This window comes from Ovis aries, chromosome 12 (assembly GCF_016772045.2).
Source record: "Ovis aries strain OAR_USU_Benz2616 breed Rambouillet chromosome 12, ARS-UI_Ramb_v3.0, whole genome shotgun sequence".
NCBI lineage: Eukaryota > Metazoa > Chordata > Mammalia > Artiodactyla > Bovidae > Ovis > Ovis aries.
Window position 1 is genome coordinate 69986114 of NC_056065.1, and position 19162 is coordinate 70005275.

The 19162-nt window shown below is 37.7% G+C and overlaps 1 protein-coding gene and 1 pseudogene across 11 annotated transcripts in view; one reads left to right on the forward strand and one right to left on the reverse strand.

Moving 5' to 3' along the window:
- Positions 1-19162, reverse strand: part of RPS6KC1 (ribosomal protein S6 kinase C1) — a 213043-nt gene that overhangs the window by 178970 nt on the left and 14911 nt on the right. For 6 of the 11 annotated variants that reach the window (XM_042229216.1, XM_027956290.2, XM_042229215.1 and 3 more), the window contains exons 2-3: positions 13346-13381; positions 7322-7442 (exon numbers count right to left, since the gene is read on the reverse strand). In XM_042229216.1, the coding sequence (XP_042085150.1) occupies positions 7322-7442; positions 13346-13381 (157 nt within the window). Of the gene's footprint in view, positions 1-7321; positions 7443-11694; positions 11811-13345; positions 13382-19162 lie in introns of those variants that run through there. The other 5 variants (XM_042229217.2, XM_042229218.2, XM_060396703.1 and 2 more) reach the window with 2 other exon arrangements.
- LOC121816052 (NADH dehydrogenase [ubiquinone] flavoprotein 2, mitochondrial-like) lies at positions 5669-7098 on the forward strand (annotated as a pseudogene).

The window sequence follows — 19162 nt, forward strand, 5'->3', positions numbered from 1 at the left end:
TTATCAAAAGTATAAAAGGCCTTCTGAACAACAGAGGACGGAGCCAGTCGCTGGACTGGTTTCCCCCGTGTCTCTCTCTCTTCTTCTCTCCCTTTCCCTCCCTCTGCTCTTTACTTTAATTTCAGGCTGAATTTCCATCTGGGGCGCGGAGGCTCGCCAAGTCTACTTACTTGCCCTGGCTGTTAAGACTCGCGCGAAAGGGAGCCTAAGGCGAGGCACCCTTAGATATTCAAGCGAGCACCAGTGGCCCAACATAGATGGTGCAAATTCCTTGTCTGGAATTTTATTGGTCTTCCGCGTAATCCAAGCTATTCAGCCCTCTTCCTCCACTTAATTTTCCTACTACACTACTGTTTCTTAATCTAATCTTATATCAATCAATAAATAAGTTTTTCTCACGCCAACGCCGTCCACCCTTCAAATTCCCTGGATCCACCGGGGCTGGACCCCGGCACATACACACACACACACACACACACAAACATCTTTATCCATCCTTCAGTGGTATTTAGGTTGTTTCCTTATGTTAGATATTATAAATAATGTTGCAATAAACATAGGCCTGCATACATCTTTTCAAATTACTGTTTTCATATTCTTCAGAATACCCAGAAGTGAAACAGATGGACCATATGGTATTTCTATTAATTTTCTGAGGAATCTCCATACTGGTTTCCATAGTGGCTGCACTAATTTACATTCCCACTCCCAGTGCATGAAGGTTCCTTTCTCTTCGCATCCTCTCCAACACTTCTGATAACCAGCATTCTAATGAGCATGAGGGGATATCTGACTGAGACTCTGACTTGCATTTCCTTGACAGTGATGCTGAACATTTTTTATGTGCTTTTTGGACATCTGTATGTCCTCTTCAGGAAAAGATTTATTCAGATTCTCTGCCCATTTTTTAATCAGGTTGTTTGGTTTTTTTGTTGTTGACTTAGAGGAGTTCTTCATATATTTTGAATATTAGCCCTTAAAAGGTATATAATTTATAAGTACCTTCTCCCACTCAGTAAGTTGTCTTTTCATTTTGTTAATGGTTTCATTTGCTGTGCCGATGCTTTTTAGTTTGATGTCATCCCATTTATCTCTGCTTTTATTTCCTTTGCCTGAGGAGACATATCTTCAAAAATTACTGCCAAGACTAATATCAAAGAGTGTACAGTCTGTTTTCTTCTAGGGATTTCACAGTTTCAGATGTGACATTCGTATCTTCTGTACATTTTGAGTTAATTTTGTGTGTATGGTATAAGACAGTGTGCCAGTTTATTCTTTCGCACACAGTGGTTCACTTTTCCCAGCACTAATGGAGAGACTTTCCTTTCTCCATGGTATGTTCTTAGTTTTCCATATGTATGTGTGGGTTTATTTCTGGGCTCTCAATTCTGTTCCACTGATCTGTGTGTCTGTTTTCTGCCAATAACATGCAATTTTGATTAGGACAGCTTTGTGCATGCATGCTAAGTCACTTCAGTTGTGTCCGACTCTCTGTGACCCCATGGACTGGAGCCCGCCAGGCTCCTTTGTCCGTGGGATTTTCCAGGCAAGAATCCTGGAGTGGGCTGCCATTTCCTCCTCCGGGGGCGCTCTGCAGTGTAATTTGAAATTAGCGAGTGTGACACCTCCAGGTTTGGTCATTTTCCTCAGAATTGCTTCAGCTATTCCGGATCTTTTGTGATTCCATCCAAATTTTATGATCTTTTTGTTCAATTTCTATGAAATCTGTTGTTGGGATTGTTGACAAGGATTGAATCTGTGGATAGCCTTAGGTAATATAGGCATTTTAACAATGTTAATTCTTCCAATCCATGAACACGGCTATCTTTCCATTACTTTCTGTTTTCTACAATTTCCTTCAACAATGCTTACAGTTTTCAGTGTACAAGTCTCCACCTCCGTGGTTAAGTTTATTCCAGAGTATCTTATTCTTTTTGCTGTGAATGTAAATGGGATTGTTTTCTCTTTCTGCTAGTTCTTATTAGGGTATAAAAATGCAACAGTTTTGTATTTTGATTTCATATCCTGCAACTTTACTACATTCGTTTATTATTTCTAATGGATTTTTGGTGACATGTTTATAGGGGTTTCTATATATAAAATCATGTCACCTGCAAATAGTGACAGTCTTACTTCTTCCTTTCCAATTTAGAGGTCTTTTCTTTTTCTTGCTTAAAAGCTCTAGCTAGGACTTCCAATACTATGTTGAACAAGAGTGGGCATCTTGATCTCACTGATAAAAGGACAGCTTTCAGGTTTTCACCATTCAGTATACTGTTAACTATCCATTTGTCATATATGGCCTTTATCATGTTTAGGTACGTTCCTTCTATAATAATTTTATTTTATTCAAAGTTTATCACAAACAGATGTTAAAATCTGTCAAATGCTTCTTCTGCATCTATTGAAATGATCGCATGATTTTTATCTTCCATTTTATTAATGTGGTATAGAACATTAACAGACTTGCAGATACGGAGCCATCCTCGTATCCCTGGAATGAATGCCACTTCATCATTATGATCCTTTTAGTGCATTGTATTCAATTTGCTTAATATTTTGTTGAAGACTTTTGCATCTATTGCAAAAAATAGAGATATTGGCCTGTAATTTTCTTTTCTGCATGTTATCTTTACCTGGTTTTGGTATCAAAGTAATGATGGCCTCATAAAATGTGTTAAGAAGCACTCCAGCCTCAATTTTTTGGAAGGGCTTCAGAAGAACAGGTAATAAATCTTTGAAAGATTCATAGAATTCACTGCTGAAGCCATGTGGTCCTAGACTTATGTTTTGGGGAGGTTGCTTTTTTTTTTTTTTTAGTTTCAATCTCTTTACCAGTGATCAGTCTATTCAGACTTCATACTTCTTCATGTTTCAGACATGAAAGGTTGAATGATTCTTAGAATCATTTATCCAGTTCTTATAGACAGTCCAAGTTGGTAGTATATTCATTCATAGCAGTCTCTCATAATCCCTTGCATTTCTATAGTATTCATTGCAACTTCACTTCTTTCCATTTCTGATCTCATCTGAGCCTTCTCTCTTAGTGAGGCTACCATAAGGTTTGCCAACTTTGTTTACCTTTTCAAAGAGCCAGCTCTTAGTTTCAACGATCTTTTCTACTGTCTTTTAAATCTTTATTTACTTTCACTGTGACTTTTCTTATGTCCTTCCTTCAACTGACTATATACTTCACTTGTTCTCTTCTTCTAGTTTCTTTAGTTTAAGGTTAGATTACGAGAGATTTTCTCGTTACTTAAGGAAGGCCTGTGCTGCTGTAAACTTCTGTCTTAGAATTGTGTTTTTGCGGCATCCCATACATTTTGGTGTGTCCTATTTCCATTTTCATTTGTCTTCATGCATTTTTTATTTCTCTTTTGACCAATAGTTGCTCAGTCTCCACATACTTACGATATTTTCCAGCTTTCTTCTTATAGTTTGATCTTCTTTTTTTTAAACTTATTTATTTGGCTGTATCGGGTCTTGGTTGCAGCATGTAGGATCTTTCCATTGCAGTGCAGTAGTTGCAACATGCAGGCTCTCTGCTTGTGGTGCCAGGGTTAGTTGTCCCACGGCATGCGGGCTCTTAGTTCACCAGCCAGGGACTGAACTCACATCCCCTGCATTACAAGGCGGATTCTTAACCACTGGACCACCAGGGAAGTCCCTGGCCAATTTTCTTAAAGAGACTTGTGTCCCAACATACAGTCTATCCTTGAAAACAATTCATGTACCCTTGAGAAAAATGTGTATCCATTGCTTTTGAATAGAATATTCTATATATATCTGTAAGAATGGTCTAATATTTCATTTAAGGTCAATGTTTCCTTGTTGACTTTCTGTCTAGATCTATCCACTGATGTAAGTGGGATGTTCAAGTCCCCTAGTATTATTGTGTTGCTGTCCATCTCTTCCTTTAGGACTGTTAATAATTGTTTTATATATTCTGGTGCTATGTCAGATGTATATATGCATATTAATGAGCCATGTCTTCTGAATGGACAGTCCCCTTTATCATTATATAACATTCATTTTCGTCTCTTGTAATTTTTTTGGCTTTAAGCCTATCTTTCTGCAGATGGTGATTGCAGCCAAGAAATTAAAAGACACTTACTCCTTAGAAGTAAAGTTATGACCAACCTAGACAGCATATTAAAAAGCAGAGATATTACTTTGTCAACAAAGGTCCTTCTAGTCAAGGCTATGGTTTTCCCAGTAGTCATGTATGGATGTGAGAGTGGGACTGTGAAGAAAGCTGAGCGCAGAAGAATTGATGCTTTTGAACTGTGGTGTTGGAGAAGACTCTTGAGAGTCCCCTGGACTGCAAGGAGATCCAACCAGTCCATTCTAAAGGAGATCAGTCCGTTCACTGGAAGGACTGATGCTGAAGCTGAAACTCCAATACTTTGGCCACCTCATTCGAAGAGTTGACTCATTGGAAAAGACCCTGATGCTGGGAAAGACTGAGGGCAGGAGAAGAAGGAGACAACAGAGGATGAGACGGTTGGATGGCATCACTGACTCAATGGACATGGGTTTGGGTGGATGCCGGGAGTTGGTGATGACAGGGAGGCCTGGTGTGCTACGATTCATGGGGTCACAAAGAGTCGGACACGACTGATCGACTGAACTGAAATGAACACATGCTTTCTTCTGGCTGACATTTGCTTGGAGTATCATCTTCCATCCCTTCACAGTGAGCCTTTATTTGTCTTTAGAGCTGAGCTGAGTATCCTAAAGGCAACAAACAGTTTTTAATCCATCTGTTCATTCTGTTTCTTTTGAGTGAATTCAATCTATTTACATCTGGGGTAATTACTGACATTTGAAGACAGTACTGCCATTTGTTTATCATTTTCTGGTTGCTTCATTTTTTTTTTTTTTCTTGTTTCTACCACTTTAGTTTGGTGGTTTTGTGATGTCTTTCTCAGTTTCCTCTTTATTATGTATCATGTTTCTGTTCTAGATTTTACCATACTGTTTTTCTTTTATGCTTTGGTCTTTCGGCTGCAAGGCAGGTGGGATCCCAGCTCCCTGACCAGGGATCAAACCTATAACCTGGACTGGAACACAGTATTAACCCTGGACTGCCAGTGAAGTCCAATACAGCAGCATTATTTTTAATAGCCAAAAGGTAAAAGCAATCCAAGTGTTCACTGATGGATGAAAAAATAAAATGGTGTACACACACCCGAGGGACTACATTCAGACATAAGAAGGAAATTCTGATACATGCTACCACGTGGATAAATCTTGAGCAATGATGCTAAGTGAAATAAGCCAGCCACGAAAGGACAAATACTGTATGATTTTACTTATATGAGGTGCTGATCCACAGTTTGTTGAATCTATAGATGAGGAACCTGCAGATACCGAAGGTCAACTGCACTACACCTGACAAGGAACTTGAGCATCCACAGACTCTGGTACCCAGAGGGGGTCCTGGAATTAGTCCCCCAGAGACACTGAGGGACAGCTATGCAAGAATAAGTTAATGTCACTCTTATGTTCCTACAGGGTTTTTCTATTTGCTTGATTGGTTAGAGTTTGAGTTGTTCTGGTGCTGATTTTTTCATGAAAGGGAGGAGTAAATGCACTCTGAGTTAACAAAACCACAGCAAGAACATGAAAAAACAAGTGACCCAAAAGGACTGACTTCTAGCCTGCAATGTTCCTCTCTGTGGCATTTGAGCCCGCAAAGCTAGCCTCACCACCCAGAGGGGAAGATGTATAGGGAATCTGCGTAAGACAGCTGTGCAAAATGGAGCTGGAGGAGCCTTATTTGTGCACAGAGATACTCTTGAGAATAACCCAGACACTCCATTTGATTTCATATCATAAAATTCTAAGAGGACAGAAGCAACTATTTAAAAAAAAAAAAAAAAAAAAACAACTACCCAGCAGAGCATCAGGCAGTAGCTGTGCTTCCACTCCTGGACTGAGCCCAGACAGAGTGGCTGGCTGCCCCTCTCTACATGAAAAAGGTTACAGGAAGTTCTGCGATTATCTTCAATGAAAGTATATGAAGCAGCAATTTTTTATATAATGTACAATCCAAAGCCAGTTGTTCAGCTCAGTTCAGTCACTCAGTCGTGTCCGACTCTTTGCGACCCCATGAAGCGCAGCACGCCAGGCCCCCCTGTTCACCACCATCTCCCGGAGTTCACTCAGACTCACGTCCATCGAGTCAGCGATGCCATCCAGCCATCTCATCCTCTGCCGTCCCCTTCTCCTCCTGCCCCCAATCCCTCCCAGCATCACAGTCTTTTCCAATGAGTCAACTCTTCACATCAGGTGGCCAAAGTACTGGAGTTTCAGTTTCAGCATCATTCCCTCCAAAGAAATCCCAGGGTTGATCTCCTTCAGAATGGACTGGTTGGATCTCCTTGCAGTCCAAGGGACTCTCAAGAGTCTTCTCCAACACCACAGTTCAAAAGCATCAATTCTTCGGTGCTCAGCCTTCACAGTCCAACTCTCATATCCATACATGACCACAGGAAAAACCATAGCCTTGACTAGACGGACCTTAGTCAGCAAAGTAATGTCTCTGCTTTTCAATATGCTATCTAGGTTGGTCAAAACTTTTCTTCCAAGGAAAGAAGAAAAGTTTTTTTTTAATTTCATGGCTGCAATCACCATCTGCAGTGATTCTGCAGCCCCAAAAAATAAAGTCTGACACTGTTTCCAGTGTTTCCCCATCTATTTCCCATGAAGTGATGGGACCAGTTGTTAAGTATCATATTCAAGCCTGCACTACTATGCCTTGCATGCTTTGAAACTTGGACAGCACACTGGAGGCCATTCAGAAAAAAACCTGGAATAAAGGTTGGGGAGGCTACACCTGAACAACTTTTCACTCTTACAGATGTGGAATGTTTAGAAGGCTGTGTAAACTCACCAATGGTTCAAATAAACGACAGCTACTACGAGAATCTGACACCTAAGGATACTGAAGAAATTACTGAGGAACTCAATACTGGCAAAATCCCAAAACCTGGGTCAAGGCGCGGATGCTTCTCATGTGCATCAGTCAGTGGTCTCACCTCTTTGACTGAACCACCTAAGACACTTGCTTTTGGTGTGCAAGCAGGCCTTTAATTTATGTTCAACTGTAAATATAGCACTGAAGAAATAAAATATGAATCTCCTATATTTTAAAAAAAAAAACCATGAGAAAACAACTTCAAGAGCTTGCGGCATAATAGCAATTATCTTAATACGGGGCTTCTGACTTCATGGTACAGTGTTTTACTGTTCAGTGTATATACATAATTAGCTAGTCATCACTTTTCAAAATCACAATTTCAAAATAATCACTTACCAAACACTATTCCTTTAGCAAATGGAGGAAACAATTCTGAATGTCGAAATAAGTTTTTGTGAATTTGCCATAGCTCTTTGTGCAATTTCTTAAAGTCACTATATCTCTTCCATACGATTATCTAAAGAGAGAAGAAAAGTAAATGTATCTCACAGTCAAACCATTTAGGTTCATATATCTGAACAAGAAAAAAAATTTTCATTAAAGTGCTCAAAACTGTCATGCAAAAGCAAACAAAAATGTTCTAACCAATGCAGTTACCTGTCTGAAATCAACTAATAATATTTGCTTTAAAAATATAAAGCAGCAATTCTCCCTCCAACTGTTTTGGTTTTTAAATTTCATTTTAAGAAAGCACTGTTTTCTTCATATTAGAAAAATATTCAACCTAGTACAAAAAAGGTCTACACTACACAAAATGTCACTTAACCTCTTCAAACATTAATTACAATTGCCCTGGAAATGAGTTAGATATCAAAATATATTCATCTCAAAAACAGCATGTTTACAAACACAAAATAATTTAAACAAATTTAAACATAAAGAACATACTCAGCATTTGCCTTGAAGGATAAATAATCTGAAAAATACTGAAGAACAAATAGCTTTGTAGCAAGTAATTAACCTAAACTTTTGCATTTCATAAAATCTCAGTTAAGACAGTAATAAGATTTCCGGAGGCAAGGTAAATCCTGATCAGAATACCACTAAAATTAGGATATTTCAAAAAACAAAATATCAATCATTTAGATTATATAACACATAAAAGTAAGCTACCTTCATTAGTTTAAATTATTGTCTAAACTTATTTAGATTGAATCAAAAGGAAAAAAAAAACCACTTAATAAAGAAAAAGAATTTAACACACGGTCTTAACATTGATCCAGACCTCAGTCTCATAGGGTAAAACTGAGTTTTAAATTCCATTACCTAGTACATTGGGGCCTTTACTTCTGAAAAATCTAATTATCTAACTTCTAACAAACTCAATAGTGTAATACTAATAAGCAAACATTAGGCCAAACAGGTAACCAAGTGTGATTTAAGAGACCTGTCAAAAAATCCACTCACTGCATATAAGAAATTCTTTGCAAAATTCTGTCATGCTATCAAAAATTCCATTATGATTACTAAATGTCATATAAGAAATTCTTTGCAAAATTCTGTCATGCTATCAAAAATTCCATTATGATTACTAAATGTGCTGCTTTTCATATAAGAGACTTGCTTTTAATCCTAGGAGACTAGTCAGACAACATGAATTAATTTAAACAAACTGCTTGCCCCTGAGCTTTCCTTTTAGTCATCTGCATGTGTCTGTGCTCAGTCACTCAGTTGTGTCCGGCTCTTTGTGACCCCATGGACTGTAGCCTGCCAGGCTGCTCCGCCCACGGAGTTTTTCAGGCAAGAATACGGAGTGGGTTACCATTTCCTCTTCCAGGGGATCTTCCCGACCCAGGGATCAAACCCACATCTCCTGCGTCTCCTGCACTGGCAGGCAGATTCTTTCCCACTGAGCCACCTGGGAAGCCCTTTTTATTCATTTACTCAACAACAAAAATAGTCAACAAAGCAAATATTTTCATGAGCATACTTTATGCTAGGCACTGTGTTGGCACAAAGGACGAAGAAATAAGAAACACAGTCGCTCCTTTAAAAGTTTTCTGTCAAATTAGGAAGAATAAGCCAACACAGTAACTATATCACAAGACGGCATGATTGTGCTGAAAGGGTGTTTTGGAAGGAGCACCCACACAGTGTCGACTCAGGTGAGCACACTGAAGGAAGCAATGGCCAGAAAAAAACAAAAAGAGAGGGAGAGAAAAGTGGTCAGGAATGAAGCATTTTAAAAGGACAGGGAAAGGGCCAAATATAATTACTAAAATTCTGGCTTTTACAACTGGATAAATGGTGGTGCTATATTCCCAAAGGTGAACAGCCAAGGAGAAAAAGCTGTGATGAGATAAGAATGAAGCTCAGTTTTAGATATATTTTATCTAGGTGCATGTGAGGCTAAGTCTAATTGAAGATATCCAATAGACAGGTCAGGAGTTCAAGAGCAAGAACTAAAAATAAGATGTAGTAACTGGGGAGAAGAGAGGCGGAAATAACTCAAAAAGATTTCTCAGCATTTGTTACAAGATGAGGAGTCTAAATGGCTGGATGATGGGGGTCAGCCAGAAGTAAAAGAAGAGGAAACCAAGGACACAGTCCATATTGAAGAAGCTCAGCTGTGCCAGGAGACAGGACACCTGGAAGAAGAGGTTTCATATGAAATGGAAATGAACAAGACAAATGCAGACAGTAGAGCATCCACAGTTCCAGCAGAAGACAGAGTAAGAGGAACCAAGAGAGTCAAACCAACACTTGAAAAGTGAAAGGCCTCAGGACACTGAGATTACAAGTGATTTTCTAATATTCATATTTAACTTCCCTGCAATTTCTAATCTTGATACATTAACATAATTCTGGTCATGGGAACATAGTGCTATTTCATATTTTTTAAATAGAGCAAATTATGGTGGTACCACATCTGCCAAGGGCTTAAGGGCAAAATGAGCGCTGGGCTTCTGACAATAATCTTACCTAAGGGAAGCACAATCCTTAAAGCTATTATAAATTAGACATGAGAGCTATTCAAAAGACCACAGCTCATGGAAACAAATCTGTAGATAAAATCTGTATTCCAGTTAGGGTCACTATCAAATAAAATCAGGGCAACTTAAGGGGCAAAAGTTAATAATTTAATCACAATAGTGATAATAATGACATGGCATATAAACCAGCAGACAGTGTTTCAGAGCAAAAATTAGGAAATCTGTGTTTCTTCATTATGTCCTAATTTATTCATTCACATACTCACTCACATATTCTCAACACTACAGAAGTGAAATACCCAAGAGCAAATAAAAACCCTCAAAAAAGGCAGGAAACCAAAGCATCTCCAAATGTCACAGTCACTGCCTCCTTTTCTTCTTACTCCTTTTAAGCTTGGACATTTCTAAAAATCTTCAAAATGGAAAAGTGAACAAAAGCACACCTCCACTATATCAGCAAGTATCGATGTCTGTAACTGGACTATACAAAGCAGCCAAAAGATACATGCAAAAAAAATATTTTCTCTAATAATCAATTCTTTCCTATTAGGAAAAAAAAGTTATAATAACTTATTACTCTATTGAATCAACTCTGTAGAAATATCCTATTCATTAAAGTTACTTCTGCATAAAATTTCTCAATTAAATATTCCTCAATTAAAAATTCAGTGACAATCATAACAGACTACAAAGAAAAGCTTAATTTTCATTAAAAACATTTCCTTAGATATTTTTTACATAAAATGAATGCTTTCTATACAGATAATTTCTCTTAACGATGCCAAAAAAACTTTAGATCTTTTACAAAACCACTCAATTAACTTTCTCCTTTTTTATTCTCATATAATATTTAAAACTTGCTGGATCCAATTTTTCTGCAATGTCACCACCATACTACCTGCTTATGAATTTTGTTTCCTCCCCTTTTAAAGAGCCTTTTCTTTCCCCTGACACATTTCTGAATGTGCTCAAATAGTTTTTCTAAAACTGTTTTACTTATGAAATGACTTAACAGTGAGAGACTTCGGATACAATACACAGAAAGTTCTATTTTGGTTCTCCTTTCCCAGATTTCCCCAGTGAAATAGAGAGACACAGAGCTACAGGCTACTTCTTTTTTTAAAGGTGGGGAGTGAAGGACACATCTCTACCTCATTCTTTGCGTCCTATAGTTGCATGCTCTAGAGAACCTGCTGAACAAAGGTCACATTAACTGTTGCTGTCCCCCTCCAGAGTGACCCGTGCTGCTCTTAATAAATGAAAACTTGGAGGGAATGTTTAAAAGATAAAAAGGAAAACCATCCTGGATAATTTTAAATTATTGACTCTATGCAAGTATTCTGGCCCACTTAGGAACAAAACATAACTATCTTTTAGCATGTGCCAAGGTGCGTGTGTGTAAGTGAGAAAAAGAGCTAAATCTCCCCAATCTTTTAAGGATAGCGTATTATTTGTCCTACATTTGATTAGACAAACAGTACATCTACTGATCTTCAACAGCTCTGGTGAAGCATAAGTAAATTCTAAGTGAATCAGTTAACAGAGAAAGAAAGTGAGAAGAAAGGAAATGGAAACAAATTCTACGTAGTAAATTCCTTTCCTAAGTAAGAATTTCAATGTTTAAATGAAATAATACATGGGAAGCTAAAAAATGTTGTTATAACTTCAAGGTTATTCTATCCTTCAAGAAGTCAGCTAGACAGAAGACATTCTTTTTAAGATTTTATACCATTTTTAACAAAGGACCATGCAACCATCTAACTAAAGCACACTTACAAGAGTTTCTGATGAATGGTTCACCAACAGTTGTTATTATAAAAGAGTTTTCCCCAAAAAAGGATTAAGGAAATGGCAGAGAGTATGTTCATGGATAGGTTGGCTCAGGATTCTCCCTGGAAAAGGGGAAGATCAAGCTACAAACTACAGCACAGCAATCAGACACTGTATTCAAAGGAAACAACCCATTTTCAATTCTAACAGATATAAGTATTCAGAAGCAGAAGTCAATACCTGGTATTGACTATTTTTTTTTTTTTGTATTGACTATTCAACAGAATTAACAGAATTCTAAGGAATAGTTCATACTAAATGAACTGACTTAAATATGAGTACTCTCTTAATCAAAGGTACAAGTTATTTTCAATGCCATTTTGAAAGGATATAGACATATATAAATATAGACTTAGCCTTTTCTTCCAAAATAACAATTTTCTTCCTGGCTATCAGAGGGGCAGGGAGTGAGGTTAAAACCCCTAAGGAAAACAGTATGGAATCTTTTTAAAATGTGTCTTTTATCTAACTTTTTTTTTTTTTAACTCTTTAACAATAGGACAAAAACAATTACCAGATTAGATATAGCAAGAAACAGTAATACATAAAAGTTAAAATACTATCGAAACATGTTCAAACCAACCAGAACCAGTCAATTTAAATCTATGAATCAAGACAGGTATGTTTGGTAAGCAGTAAGTGGGGCTTGTGGTTAAATAGATAATACATAGCCCACCCAAAGACATTAAAATGCAATTAGGAAAAAAAATCTTGCAGAATAAAGATGTAACAAATTACAACATCTGTTTTAAACACTTTAATAGGAAGAAAAAATATATATATATAGACTATATATATCCTTCTAGTCCTACTATAAATAAACAAGGACCAAAATGAAAGTAAACGTAAAAATGTTAAAAGACGTTAACTCCTCAGTTAGGATTCCTAAAGGTATATAACAAGGACAAAGTAATTACAAATAGGGAATTCTACAGTTCTAAGCAAAACTATAACAAGCTGGTATTATTTTAAAAAGAAGGAATTAGTCTGCAAAAGAACTAAATACAAAATTCTAAAAAGAAGCAATTTTCCAGGAGGTCAACACGCCAACTCAATATAACAACGGAAGTAGAGAAGGAGGTTCGGGAGGGAACGGACGTATGTGCGTGTATAGCTGCTTCACTGTGCTGTGCAGCAGAGACTAACACACACTGTAAAGCATTTCTATGCCAATAACAACAAATGGAAGCACAGAGAAACCCATAATTTATTATGCTCTTTAAAATTAATACAAGTTACCAAATACTCTTTTTTATTTCTTTTTCTTTACCATACAGGCATCATAATTTGCAAATCAATAGGGGCCCTTAACTAGTACTGAAATCTTATGAGTGGCATTATCAGAAAAGTTATCACATTATCAAATGGCACTATAATTCCTGAAATTTTTATTTATATAACTTAACACCTACTGAAACTTAACATTTACCTAATAGGTCTGAAATAAGATACTTCAGTTACTGTTCAGTGAATTGAAAACAATTTCCAAACAAGATACAAAGACTGACATACAAATAACTGCTTCCTCAATGAAGCATTTAATTAAATTTTTGTCAAAATGCATAAAATAAAATTTTCATATGGATAAACATGTTACCTCCTGGACATCCTCTGGATTTCTTCGTGAAACAACCTAAAACAAAGAAAACACAGAAATATCTAATCATTATCAAAACTAACTATTTTACACTTGCATGATTACTTTCAACAGCATTTGTATGAAAAATTCAATTTGCTGAATGAAATATCATATTATATCATTTTCACAGAACTCAGTTAAATAACTTCACTATTTGAAACACATACTAAAAAATTAAAACAAAAAGGCAACTAAAATAAAGTCCACATGCTAATGTTCGTGTACTATTACATTCACAAGAGAATGCCTCATCCTTTTACTCTTACTTGACAATTCTAACAGCTTATCTACCCCCCTTTCCAGGCTACATACAAATCAGAAGCATAAAAAGGCAGCTGCACCTCAACAAAGTATACAAAGGGACAGCTCTGTATTATTTCTTCTTTTATATTTTTCATTTTTTCTGTATTACTTCTTACACCCGTATATAAATCTACAATTAGCTTAATAAAGATTTCACATTTAAAAAAAAAAAAAACCAACCAGCCACAATGCTCAGATACACCAATATCTGTTAGAAGTAATCACTGACCTCCTAATGGTGAAAAAGAAAACAAAAGTAACCTGTTTTAAAAAAAAAAAGTATACACATCACTCACTGACAAATAATCCTATCATTATTGCCTGAGCAGGGACGGTGGGGGTTGGATTCTTTCAGACTTCTCTAATGATAAAAGCCAAAAAGTCTAACACCATGTACAAAGAATTCCTCACAAAGTGTACAAAAAGCAGGCTGGGTGCTTAAATCATCAAATGCATTGCAGAGTGGGGAAAATCTCATATTAGATACATAATACCCTCTATGCAAATATAAAAGTCATAAACTTGATGCTACAATATGTATTCTGCAGAAACAAACAAAAAAATACATCAAACATATTAAAACCGTGCTTGCGGATGAGAGGAAGAAAAGTCTTTGATGCCAGGTGACAATACTATAACTGGAGATAATGATCAATTCAACACTACACTACTCCTAAGGTCCAAATCAAAAACAAAAAGTATACTGAAGCCACACAAACTTGGGTTCAAATTACAGTTCCTCCACTCACAGGCTTGAGGGCTCTATAGAATGAGGATAATACTCTGTCTGGCCTGGCTGTAGCAGACAGCAAATATGGAGACACAAGAACTCCATGATTTAAAAGTTATCTTTCTCTTACTAGAGAACTTAAGTACCTTGAAAGATCCCACACAACAATTCCGAAAGAAAAGGTTTCCAATTTCTTGCCACTCTACTCTCCAACTTTCAGGACATAAAATTTGGTGAAATCTCTTAGCCATTTTCATTAATTGAGAACAATGCTGTCCAACAGTACTTTCTCTGATGATGGAAGGAAATATCCCCTATTGCCACTGTTCAACGCAGTAGCCCCTGGCCACATGCACAGGTGGCTCCTAAGCACTGGAAATATGGCTACGGCAACTGAAGAATGAAACTTTTAATTTTATTTCATTTAAATTAATTTAAATTAAAATAAAAGTAGCCACATATGGCTAATGCTATTGCTAAGTCACTTCAGTCATGTCCGACTCTGTGCGACCTCATAGACGGCAGCCCACCAGGCTCCCCCGTCCCTGGGATTCTCCAGGCAAGAACGCTAGAGTGAGTTGCCATTTCCTTCTCCAATGCATGAAAGTGAAAAGTGAAAGTGAAGTCGCTCAGTGTGTCCGACCCTCAGCGACCCCATGGACTGCAGCCTTCCAGGCTCCTCCATCCATGGGATTTTCCAGGCAAGAGTACTGGAGTGGGGTGCCACTGCCTTTCTAAACAACACAGATTTACAGTAAGAGGTTAGAACAGGTAACTAACAACAATGTATTATTCAAAAACTGGATTTTAACTATTACTTTCAAATTCCACCCCCTAAAAAATGTCCACCTTTCCAAAAGCATGGTGTTTCACATAATTAAATGATTTAATTTTGCCTCCTATAAATATAAATTTGCCTCCTAAAAATATAAGAACATATTTTTATACAATGTGCTAAAGAGAAGTTAATCAGTCCTCTAATATCCACCCACCAAAAATAAATCAACATATGATCACTGGCAATAAGATTTATTCTAAACAATACTTTATTGTTTCTTTATTAATAATACTTTATAAATAATAAATAATACTTTATTCTAAACAACACTTTAACACATGCAGATGATCCTTCTGGGACAAAAGAAATGATTTTCCTGCTTGGTGTATGTAGTAGAAGTATCACATTTTAGATTTTCCTCAGGTAAGCTGTTGCTGGAAATCAAATATGTCTGTACTGCATCATCAAAACTATATTAGCCATTCCCTAACAACAACCACAATGTAAAAACAATTTCGTCAGAAATAACCAATCTGGGGCTTCCCTGGTAGCTCAGTGGTGAAGAATCCGCCTGCCAGTGCCAGAGACACGGGTTCAGTCCCTGACCCGAGAAGGTCCCACGTGCCCCAGAGCAACTAAGCCCGTGCACCACAACTACGAAGCCCACGCTCTAGACCCCACGCTCACAGGAGCAGCCGCCGCAGTGAGCAGCCTGTGCCCCGCACCTGCACCGCAGACCCTAGTCTCTACAACTAGAGAAAGGCCCACGCAGCAACCAAGACCCAGCACAGCCAAAAACGAGGTTTTTAAAAGTTGGTTTAAAAAAGGAAAGAAATCACCAATCTGGGACTTCCCTTGTGGCCCAGGGGCTAAGACTCCTCACACCCAATGCAAGGGGCCCAAGTTGAATCCCTGGTCAAGGAAACTAGATCCCACATGCTGCAACTAAAAGACCCACATGTCTCAACTAAGACCTCGGGCAGCCAAATAAATAAATAAAAATTTTAATAAAAGAAAGAAAGAACCAACCTGATTATGACTCCTCATCCACACTCTTTGTTGGCTCATGGATTTCTGCTATATGGCTATGATGGCAAGAAAAAGAAAGTGCCTGCCTTCACACCTCCCAGAGCTTATAGTCTGGTGGCACACGGTTGTTGCTAAGCAACAGGTTAAGAATGGCTGCACCTTCAATGTTTTCATGGCAAGTCATTCATAGTTATTATAGAAAAGCAAAACTTACTCAAACTAAGTGGAGATCTTTAATTTTAAGCTCTCAAAAAGAACTTCTCCTCATCCTCACATACTTCTCATATGAAGAGGCAGAGTTGAGAAAATTAGGTCAAAAGTTACTTCCTGAGCATTCTATCCTCTTCCCAAACAGCATTAAAAAAAGCTTGGTGAAAAGCATGTCCAGAAAGTAGAGGGCTATACTTGCTTGATTCTTTTTCCTCGCTGGTTCTTTTGCTTCTCTTTTGTAGGTTTTCCTTCCTCCTTTTACCCTCAACACTCTGTAAGCACTCCAAGAATCAATCCTAACTCTGCTTCTTAGCCTACTTTTCAGTATTAAGAGAGAAAGTCTGAATCTGTGTTAATACTGTTCAAGGCACTGTACTAGGCAAGTGGGAGGGGGGAAAAAAAACTTGACTTCGTACATTTACATTTGCACAGCATTTTATATCAATCTTTCATTTTATTCCCTCAACAACCTATGAATTATGAGGAAGAGGTTATTATGAGTCCCCCTTTTACCCCACAAGGAAACAAGGTTCAGAAACTTGTATAAGGTCCCATGGCTATTCACCTTCAGATTTGCAATTAGAACTCGGATTTTCTGATTCTTGATTCAGTACTCTTTCCACCGTAGTCTATTGCAAAGGTCCCCAACCTTTTTGGAACCAAGGACCAGTTTTGTTAAAGGCAATTTTTCTACAGATGGGGATGTGGGCGTGGGCTTGGGGATGACTCACAAGCATTACACTTACTGCGCACTTTATTATTATGATATCAGCTCCACCCTCTGATCATCAGGCATGAATCCTGCTCTACTGTGTACCTCCATTTACCTGCAGTATTTTCTGCAATAACTTTACTTAACTCCAGATCGCCCTTCACCACTAGGTTTTATTTACTCTTATTCATTCAACAAATATCAGTGCCTACTCTGTTGATAGGTAGAGTAGCATAGCAGTGAATACACTGGATCTGATTCTTAATAACATTAGAAAAATATAATCACTTGCTAAATACATTACCAAATTCAACGACTTGGTACCCCACTATAAGGATTCAGTATTCCCATGTGTGCAAACTCACTTAAATGAGTTAATTATCTGTCCTCTGAAATGAAAACCAAAAAACACACTGGGCTGGGATAACATGGTGGTGGTGGTTTAGTCGCTCAGTCGTGTCCGACTCTTGAGACCCCATGGACTATAGCCTGCCAGTCTCTCTGTCCATGGGATTCTCCAGGCGAGAATACTGGAGTGGGTTGACGTTCCCTTCTCCAGAGAATCTTCCCAACCCAGAAATCGAACCCAGGTCTCCTGTACTACAGGAAGATTCTTTATTGGCTGAGCTATCAGGGAAGTCCCCTCATGGAATAACATGAGTTGAGCCCAAATGTCCTTTAAGGGTAACTCTTTCTAACTATGTAATTCTCTTCAGCAGGACTACAAAACTGACAAAAATAAATAAATAAAAATATCAGAACTCTGAGGAAAAAAATATGATCATACTGAAAATGAACAAAATTGAACCCTCAGATTCAGATTTCTATAACTTTTAACATTGTGTTAACAATTATCTTAATAAGTAGTCAATTCCAAAACAAAAATACTGTAAATTCAGGGACTTCCCTGGTGGTACAGTGATAAGAATCCGCCTGCCAATGCCAGGGACATGGGTCCCATCCCTGATCCCAGAAGATTCCACATACCAGGGAGCAACTAAGCCCACTCACCACAATACTGAGCCGAGTGCTCTAGAGCCCAAGAGCCTCAACTACTGAGCTGGCATGCTGCAACTACGAAAGCCCTCATGCCTAGAGCTTGCGCTCCAAAACAAAGAGAAGCCATCTCAACAAGAAACCTGTGCACTGCTACAGAGGAGCCCCACTCACCACAGCTAGAGAAAGCCTGCTCACAGCAACAAAGACCCAGCGTGGCCAAAAATAAATAACTAAATAATATTCTTAAAAATACTGTAAATTCACCCTGATGTAGGTTGCTAGCATTCAGTTTTTTTTTTTTTTCTGGGTGAATTTCAGTATTTTGTTACACAATTCCACAAAAGTTAGAATTTAAAGCAGTGATTCTTTTCATTTAAAGTTCATAAATTTCCATGGCAAGCATAGACTATCGCCAGCTCAGTAAGTACTATACATATCATGAAGAGCCTTTTGCTATAGAGAATTCTATCACCAAGTCATCTTGAAAATTACTATCTAAGCAATGCTTGATAAACTGCACTGCATGGAATACAGATATTCTTTAAATCACCTGTTTTAAAGAGCTTAATGATCAATTCAGTTTACTTTCATTAAAAAAAAAATTTTTTTTTTTTACAGCAGACTTTCTCAAGGCCTCAAGGCCTCTCAACATTATTTTGCCTAGTAAATTTCTGAAAGAAAAACAAATAGTATTTCCCAAGGTCATTTATCCACCCAACTATTAATGCAACACCTATTACTGATAAAATTTGGAACACAACTGGGAAATGCTACTGCAACATTTGTCGTCCATTTGCCTCAATTAATGCCAACAGCAAGTTCTGAATTTAGGGAAACGGGCTCACAGTTAATGTTAACTATCTCTTACTATGCTAAGAAATTAAATATTTTATTACAGTCAATCAACACAACAATCTTGCCTGCTAAGATGAGATAACCAAGGCCCAGGGGAACATATTAGCACTAATCAGATTCATCAGTAATACACAGGACCAGGTCTCACAACCCTCTGGT